We start from the raw sequence: 9,658 nt of genomic DNA on the forward strand, positions 1-9,658 counted from the left end.
TACTTGCCACAAATGCTTAGTGGGGGCCTTTGCTAGTGGCCCCCAGAAAAAGAACTACTCCCTGGTCCTCTAATGGGGCAGATGGCCTTGTTTGAGAAATTCTGGTATAGAGAGTCTATATAATAGGTCAATGGCACAGCAAAATCGACTCACATATTGCAGTTTTGCTGACATTCACGTAGGCTTTCTGTTCAGGTTTGTTAAGTATTTCATCAGTCCATATAATAGAATCGACATAACATAAATCTCTATTTCCATCAATCTTGACATTTCCATTCATTATTTCTGTTATATGCAATATACAGAGTTAAAAATAATCGACAAAATATTTAATGAGATTAAAAAATAACAACAATGTCAAAATATTTCAGAGCTGAATATCGTGAAAAACGACTTCTTCCAATATTCCAATATTGTATGTCTGAGGAAGTCTGACCTTGGTCAGACGAAATGTTACAGAAATATATTTGTGTTAGTGTGCAACAAGAATCACTCAGGAGTCATAAATGAAATAAAATGAAGCACTGTGATTTATGTTACATTCAATTCAATAAGTTGAATTAAAAAGACTTGTAAAAATGAGCAAAACTTTTTATATCACTTTCCTTTACAGTACGTTATATGATTCACATAATCACATTCAACAATAAAATAATGTTATTCTGCTTCCTGGGATTGTGTAATCACCTAAAGGTAGTGTAATAAATACAGTCTGGAATATTTATATTCATGATATAAAGAAAGAACGAGTTTAACTCTCAAATGAAAAAGATTGAGTCCAAACTCTGTTACAATCCTAGAAGAAACTCAAAGAATCAACACGCAACTAAATATGTTATGTTTTATCATTCTGTATTTGGTCATTAATTCTGAGATACTCTCACAAATTATTATTATATAGGCTAACCACAATATGAATGTTGAAAATAACATGTTAGTTTAATAATAAACAATATCAGAAGCTAGATTCCACCCTATGGTCAATTTACATTCGTAGAATCGAGAAAAAACATCATCCAGTATGCAACGTATTGGTATTATATTACTATACCTGTCAAATGTGGCATTAATATTCCACGAAGTCCCATTATTGGATCATTAAGAACGTAATTCCCATAAATATAAAGAGAATATCCAATTTCTTTATCTGAAAAAAATAAGGAAACATAATGACGATATCATATACGTTGAAAAACTAATCAAACAAAAAAAGAAATCTAAGATGTAAAAGGAAATTTCAAAAATTTAGAAAAATATATTAATTTTGGTAGCAAAATTTATTCAAGTTAGATTTATTTAAAATTGAAACAATTACCACAGGAGGAATTTTAGTGGTCTACAAGACAAACCAGAGACATCATAAACGTCAACTATTCGGTGAAGTTTATACTTGTTATATTACGTACGTTTGAAATTACTGAAATTAATTGATATAAAAAAGACATGGTAGCATAGCCAGACTCAACAATATCATAAGGAGAGCTTTTCAACCATATTGCATTCAGAAATGAAGAATTGAAACACATAACAAACCATGACATCATATAAGGAGATTAGGCCCTCATTCCAGATTGAAAATACCAGTTTAAGTCTACTGGCAACCTATGACCCTTTTAATTCCCTAAGGATAGGATAATATTATTACAATGAATTCCATAGTAGTAACGGACAGCTATTATTAAGGAAATTTTAGATTCCTTCGAGTAAAACCAATTTGCAGAGTTACAAGAATGCACATAAGTAATAGAAAACAAGAAATATCTAATTAAACCTCAGCTTTCAATTTTTGAAAATTTGCATAATTTTGTGTTATGGTCAGCCTTAAATATATTTATGACAATGGACAATATTGATTTAAAAATTTATCGAGATAAATTTTTTAAATATTTATATTTATTGAAAAATGTATCATTCATATGAATGAGAAAAGACGATCTGATTTTTTTGTACAAACATTAAAAAAATAAATTAAAATCTCTTATCAAATCACAAACAAACTCACCGTCTCTTGCCTGCCCGCAGGCCTGATTTTGTGTTCTGTCAGCATGATACAATGTACGGCCACGTATTAGTCGCAATGATGAAAGATCAATGTAATGAATATAGGTTGTTGATATTAAAACATATCCAGTGACTGTATGAATGTGCTACAATAAAATGAAACGTATTGATATTTAATTATTAGAAATCAGTCCAGTGAACGTTGTGACGTTGAGTGACGTTGAACTCTGTGTTAAATCGACTTCAGATTTAGTTTTCATCAAAAATATAGTTGGTGAATATTGAGGCAAATAAAAAGGACCCCTGACATTTAATGTCAGGAACCATTACACTAATCAATATATATTCCCAAGTAACAGTTTTTACAAGTAAGTTGTTAAAACCAAAATCAGGACAACATATCAAATTTGAAAGCTAATGCCAGACTACTCAGTCAAGCTGTACTTTTACGGTAGTTTCAAACATTCACTCACTTTTGTTGCTTCTAAAGTCCACAAGTTGATCTTGGGTTTTGGATGAATATATACAATTTCCAAATTCCCATCAATCATTGTACAATTTGTGTACCTAAGAAATGCAGCATACTGCACATCGGAATCGTGAGATGAACTCAGACGTGACGCTGTGCCTTCACAAACTAAAAAGATGTTTATTTAATTTAAAAATTGTATAGAACAATATGCTGTATAAAGGTGTACAGGGCAATAAAGCATGGACGGCTCAAGTTATATAAACGGACAAATTTATACAATTAATAAGAATCCAAATTAAAAGCAAAGGTGAATTCTAAAATATATAGAATACTATTTGTTACTCAACAGTTTTATTTTTAATTTCACATCAGATAAAATTGAAGGATTTTGCAGACATGAAAATACAATACAAAGAAAAATCATGCTATAGAAGTTAGGCATACTTCACTAGGCACATGTCAACTTAATTAAAGGACTATATTGAGCATACGGTATGTGAAAAATCTCTAAATGAACAGATAATTTTACATGGACTGGCAAACTACTGCATCTATGAATCATACTTGGGCATGAATATGTAAACAGATAATTTCAAATGGATTTCGTTGTTATAGAGCAGAGCCACACTTTAATGAGCAAAGTAGGGCTGACTAGTATACATACAAGCTGCTATTACTTAATCGGTGTTTTCTATAAGAGAGCTTTGAATTGGAGGATATCCCACATCAAGTTTCGGATACGTGTTGAGATATTGAATATCATAAATCATTACAGGCAAAATTATTTAGTTTCTATAGCCTGTGATATGCTATTCAGAACTCCACAGATAGCTAAAAAAAATAATCATTGAACCAATATTTAAAGCATGACTGCTGGGTTGAAATTTTCTTTGTAAGCAATCACCTATTTGAGTTCATTACCAATCAAAACAGGATGTACACCATCATTTTCTCCCAATAGTAAAGTTCATTGATAAGAAAATAACTAATCATTCAATAAAAGAATTTTTCAATTATCTAAGATGACATAAAATAATTCAAACTCGAAACCAATGAAATCAAAATGCTTTCTTCCAAACCATCGAAAAACAACTTTTTTTTATAAGAAATATATGGTTTATGGTTGAAGAAAATAAACATATATTTTAACAGAAAAAAGTACAGCCGAACTTACTGCATTCTGTTATATTGCAACACTTGTCATAGGGATCTGGCAATTCCACAACAACTTTGGGATATCGGCAGTCCAGAGGTTGAGGACATATTTTATCATCGCATGAATCTGATGAAATATTTATTAAAATTTAAAATTTAATTATGAATTTATTAAATTAAAAAAATGATAAGATATTAGTTAAAAACATATGAATATATAAGGGACTTTTCGCATTTCCACGTACCAGAGCCCTATATTGAAGAAGAACAGAATATGGTAATGAATAATATTATGATCCATTATTCATGAATACTTGCCAGTTGAAAGTACGGTTGGTTATCCATTAGGGTCATCTAGTTTACACAGATAAACAGAACAGCATGGGTTAGCATGGTCCATCACAGTCATTGTGTCATCAGAATGCTATGATGCAGTTATGTATATGCAATATCTTTTGTGATATCAGAAAGTACTCAATGTCTGACACAATTCTAATGAATTTGCATGCATTTTGCGTAAGATATTGAAAATATTAACAATAATTTAAAAACCCAGACACAAGTTAACTGCCAGAGTTGGCATTCGTTTCTTGATGAAACATTCTAGACAGACAACATGATAGTACCCCCAAGTTCATGATTAACAAAATTATAAAACAATATCTCCTTGAGACAATTTTAAGTATTCCATTCAGTAAATATAAGCATATTAAATTCACATACCGGACTGACTATATCCCAAGTGAAGAATGGCAGAGAAACATAGAAGAACGATGATTTCATATAATATTCCCATTCTGAATTCTCAGTCGGACAAAATATATATGCTGCCTTTGTTTATGCTGAATTATGTTTTAAGGTCTGATTCATTCCAATTTATCCAGTTCCAGTGCAGTCGCAAAGTCTTAGGTTAGGAATACAACAAACTGCAAATACTGGATTTCTTTGTTATACATCAGTTTGATGTAGATTGTTTTATAATGATAATAAGACCCCTGCAATTCAAAAGATGATCATGAAACAAGTGTAAATTTTTACCCACAAAAATATGTGATAATTTGTTACAATATAATACATGAATGATGGCCGATAAATATACAGATTGACCAAAAAATGGGAATCCATAAATTTCTTAATTAGTTCTACGAAAATGAAGAAAATTAACATATTTGTGTATGATTGCACCCAAAATTTTAGCAAATTAGGAATTACTGTATTCCAAATGACCTGAGTTATGTTTTTTGTTTCAGCCTGTACGTAAAAGTGAATCTTTGTTACATAATATCCTCATTCATATCCTATGATTTCTTAATATACCATACATAAAAATTTATCGAATCTTGGCGAACCAAGTAAATATTGGTTTTCTATGGCCAGGACATATCTCACTAAATAAATATTAATATTCAAATACTCAATGCGAAAGTCTTACATTTCACTTGACTAGTATATTTCACCAGTACAAAAACAAAAAACAAATTGTGTAATTTTGTGCCAAAACCATTTTCATAATGCAACATTAATATGAGGTGAATTATAGGCTACATTTCGAACAAAATGTAGAAAACTAGCAAACACACAAAACATAAATATAGCTCAAGTGGAATGATAAGAATTTATTATTTCTAACATTTTTATTGTGAAAATATTCTATTTAATGGGTTCTCATAGCATAAAAGTAGCATGTCTTATAAATTGTAAGAAAGAATAATCTTGTTGTTCCCTGAGAGTCTAAAATTTTGAATTATTCCAGCGGACTCACTCATAGAGTCATAGCCTTATGAAATCAAATCTTGTACTATTATATATAAATTAAGCAGAAACCTGATTTTCATAAATACTAATATGAATCTTTATCTAAAATTACTGCAATCCTATGAGTACATAGATTGACTGTTATTAATGTTATCAATTAGCATAAAAATGAGCATGAAACATAGGTAAGAAAATTTGCCTCAAATTGACCACAAAAATGTGTCGCCTCAAGATAAAATATACCGGTAATAGTGTTTAAGAGAATTGATAGTTTGATACCTAGAGTGATCTGAAATTAACCAAAATTTAACCAAAAAAGGTTATTCAAATTTTATTTACAAATACAAATATCTATATTTTTATGTCAGTATGTCAGCTTGAAATTATATTTAAACGCTGGTCTGCTAACCATTCAGAAAACATTAATTCTTTTAATGTAAGAAAAATTTTGGGAGTTGTGCTAGAATACAACTTATCAATAACAACAACAAATTGCTTTCATGTTTCTATATGAAATGGAACAGAAATCTATGTTTATATTCAGAAAGGTTTTTTTTAATCTGAGTTTCAACAGTTGAACTCGAGCCTTCATAAACACTCATATACAACAAAATAGGGAATAAAATTTAATTTGTAAATCATAGGCCAAATTATGATCAAATCCTGAAAAATCTATGTCACATACATTATTAACAAGACTCTCAATAACAAATTTTTGGTTCCAATACATATTTCCTCTGGTATTAATAAAGGATTTCAAATCTGATTCTATTTAGCAAAATATTATATTATCATAAATTTTCTTTAAATTTGGAATTACTACAGGATAAATTGTGATCTATTAATGAACTAAAGAATGAAGTCGAAAGAAAAAAAAATATATAGGCTATACGATTGATGCATCAATTCCCAAATGTATTAGGACTGAGAAAATATTTTGTTGTTACATAGAACTACATATTCATAGTAGTGTCCGAATCCAAGATGTCCTGACATTTGGTTCCATAAAACAAACATCCGATTTGACTCTGAAATGAGGGGTGTCTGGAACGATGGCAGATGCGTGCATTAGATCGAGCCATGCTTGTCTGTATAATAATTTAAATCAGTCTCAATGTGCGTAAACTGTCACATGACTGAAATTATGTTCTTTGCTAAAAATTCTCGAATGCTACCGGTACGTAAAAAAAAAATTTCGGATCAAATAAAGCAAACACCTTCATTTATCTCTCAGATGCGTCAGATCGCGCCAAGCTTGTCTCAGTAATAATTTGAATCAAACACGAGTCGGCCGTCACTTGACTAAAATTGCGCTTTCTTTAACAACTCTCGAATGCTACGGTAAATCTTTATTCCTTCAAAACACTAGATTATTTTTTCTGATTAATCCAATGGTGGCTTTTTCAGAATGTCCTTTTTAGTTTATTGTGCAGTGCCAGTCTGCCTTTTTGAGTCGATAGAGGCCCAAGCTGTCTCGTAAAGGAGGGGTTTGCACTCACTGTTATAACTAATGTCTTAATATGGAGGCTCTTCTTGGAATCGAAGAACTTTGCCCTACTGGACTGAGGGAAACATCACAGACTATGTTTTTAATATAGATCAATCCAATCATGTTGTTATTATAATGATAATAGTCTATATTGGAAGTTTGAATTATGTTTAAATAATGAGATATTGTGAACCTTCTTAAGATCTCAAGTAGTTAAACAAAATTGAGTGAAATGATTGGTTGCTCCTAAACTGTGCAAGTGCAGTTTTAAGTATTCTATGGCGTCTGCAGCTGCCGCAAAACCATGGCGGTATTTCCATACCATGGCCGCTACGGCCAAACCTATGGCGACTGACTTTTTAGCTGCCACAAACCAATGTCGAGCTGCCGTTACCGCGGCAGCAAATTGATAACCAATGGCAGGTAAAATTTTGCTGCCGTAACCGCGGCAGGTGGGCCGTAAGGACAGGGCTGTCCCTTAGGGTGACAAATATTGGGTAAGTTGGAACGTTTTTCTTATGGATACAGTCTTGATGGATTTGGGGTTAGGGTTAGGATTTAAGTAGATATAATTCCGCATGATCAATTAGAATTTGGTACATTAGTTTGTGAATATACCGTTAATACTGATTACTGAATACAGAATAGCGCTATAAAACCATGGCAAGAGCTGCCGCGGTTCGTTCGTGGCAGGAGCTGCCATGAAGTGGTAAGAACTGCGCCTCAAACTGTGAGTGTGACCTATAATATCAACATAATAGTGATATAAAAAACAACAACCCAGGCTGCCAGGATTGTTACAAATTGGGAAAATCTGCAAGCGCAAAGAAAATAAATAACAAAAAACTTTTGATCGATGTTGCAATGCCAATGCCATCCTGCGATGGACTAGTTTTATCTGAATTATTATTTTTATTAACAGAATCAGGTCATTATTCAAAAAATTGCTTTAAATCATTCGAAATGATGCCGATTCAAATCGGTTTAATATCTGAATGTGAAATTCTAAAATTGACATCCTATCCTCACATAATCCTATTCAATTCACTAAGATATGCTGGAGACACACAACCTGATTTTCAAAGACTACATCGATGCACCCAAAGGGGGCGGAGATTTGCTACCGGTAAGTCAGCAAGTGCTGAAGTGTTCCCTTTACTTAATAACTTCTATATGGTTGTGTGTGAGGGTGCGTGTGTGAAATATTTCAATTATTTTAGGTGAGTGAACACGTACCACATCTTCTTGGCAAAACCTTCCATCTTATATACATTCTGTATGTTTTAAACCTTATCTAAGGTTTTGTTCGCTCTCCTGATTTCATAATCAGTTTTTATTTATTTATTTTTACCATTCATTTTATTGTTTTGCTGATTATGGAGTCGAAATAAACTTATACTTAAGTGGCAGAGTGTAGGAGTGCAGGAATAGGGTGTCTGGGTGTGGAGGCGGGTCTGAATTGATAAAAGCCAAGTTTTAGGGTATAAGTTATTTTGACTTCATAATCAGCATAGGATACGATAAAAACAAAATAAATGAAACTGATTACAGAATCAGGAAGGTCAACAAACAGACAAAACCTTCAGTCAGTACCGTTAATAGAAAAACAACACAAGGCAGTTACGGTACCGGTAATTGAAGTTTAATTTCATTAATATTGTATAGAAACCGGTACCAGTACATTAATTATGTGAAATTGTAGGTGAAGAATTTTACCTTTACGGTACCGGTAATTAACACTTTCACGATCACCTATCCCTGATGATAAAGCATAATCTGGTCTCGCCCTCTTCAGCCCACTAGTGTACGTTGGTTTATTGTGCAGTGATAGCTCGTCGAGATCAGGGATGCACAACCTGCTGCAGTACGTGGAAAAGGTCAAAATTGTCTTTACAAAAATCAAAATTCTTTATTTATTGTTTACTACATCTGTGATGGCTTTTGCGTTTGTCTGCACAAAAAAAAGAGCTGTGCCGAAATATGGACACGAACATGGACATGACTTTCTGTGGGCTCCATGAAAAAAATATTTTCTCTTTTTAACAATTTGTGTGATGACGAATTACAAATTAAAAATTGCGCAACGCATGGCTGTTCCGCATTCGCACTCGCGATCTGATGTTTTTCGAATTTGGGAGCTTTTTAGTGACACAAGATGGTATCATCGTCATAAAACCTGTGAAAGCTAGGACAAACCCGGCACTAGTGTCCTGGGACTGGTAGCCTACGGTATTGCACACCGACCCGCACAAAGCAATAATCAATTACTGTGGATTATTTTCGTTATTGTATCATGTTTATATTAGTGTTGATTTTGTTTTTGTGGAAATAAATCTCTCTCTCTCTCTCTCTCTACGTGGATATGGAATGTTCCGATATGGAATGGCAACTGGACGAGAGGCCGTGGTTGGCCTAACTAATTTCAGAAATCTAGCTGGGACACATAAAAATTAGTTTTTACATACACGAATTCAAAAGTTCTTACAATGCAAATTTTATTTATTTAACGTTTCATTGGGACACTGACATTTCGATTTTTTGCACAATTTGTTAACATCAGCTTTGACAGAAGTTGTAGCAACCCTTGCCTGACTGGTCAAATATTCTTCTGTCAGCTGACTTCTTCATCTGCTTTTTGTTAGCTTCATTTTCTAGACAAATTGGGGCGACAAGGGCAAGAAACAATATTTATTTTTACTTATGTTAGCGCCATTTCAAACATAAACTATCAAATTAGGATTTGATGGAAGTAAATGTGAGTGTTGACAAGGGCCACACTAAACGAC

The 9,658-nt window shown here is 32.6% G+C and overlaps 1 protein-coding gene and 1 long non-coding RNA gene across 7 annotated transcripts in view; both read right to left on the reverse strand.

The window, feature by feature from the left end:
* The window catches only part of LOC120330454 (epidermal growth factor receptor-like), a 36,846-nt gene extending 32,223 nt beyond the window's left edge, over nucleotides 1–4,623 (reverse strand). For all 6 annotated transcript variants that reach the window (XM_078118533.1, XM_078118530.1, XM_078118531.1 and 3 more), the window contains exons 1-6: nucleotides 4,352–4,623; nucleotides 3,648–3,755; nucleotides 2,475–2,638; nucleotides 2,003–2,147; nucleotides 1,052–1,147; nucleotides 154–285 (exon numbers count right to left, since the gene is read on the reverse strand). In XM_078118533.1, coding sequence (XP_077974659.1) covers nucleotides 154–285; nucleotides 1,052–1,147; nucleotides 2,003–2,147; nucleotides 2,475–2,638; nucleotides 3,648–3,755; nucleotides 4,352–4,424 — 718 coding nt within the window. In that variant the 5' untranslated portion in view covers nucleotides 4,425–4,623. The remainder of the gene's footprint in view (nucleotides 1–153; nucleotides 286–1,051; nucleotides 1,148–2,002; nucleotides 2,148–2,474; nucleotides 2,639–3,647; nucleotides 3,756–4,351) is intronic.
* A 15-nt stretch (nucleotides 4,624–4,638) lies between these two features.
* Nucleotides 4,639–8,582, reverse strand: LOC144430532 (uncharacterized). Its single transcript, XR_013479593.1, has 2 exons — nucleotides 6,601–8,582; nucleotides 4,639–6,471 (listed from the first exon to the last, which is right to left on the reverse strand). It is a non-coding gene; the product is annotated as an uncharacterized LOC144430532 (long non-coding RNA).
* Between the last annotated feature and the right edge of the window lie 1,076 nt (nucleotides 8,583–9,658).

The sequence above is a fragment of the Styela clava genome, chromosome 12 (genome assembly GCF_964204865.1).
Source record: "Styela clava chromosome 12, kaStyClav1.hap1.2, whole genome shotgun sequence".
NCBI lineage: Eukaryota > Metazoa > Chordata > Ascidiacea > Stolidobranchia > Styelidae > Styela > Styela clava.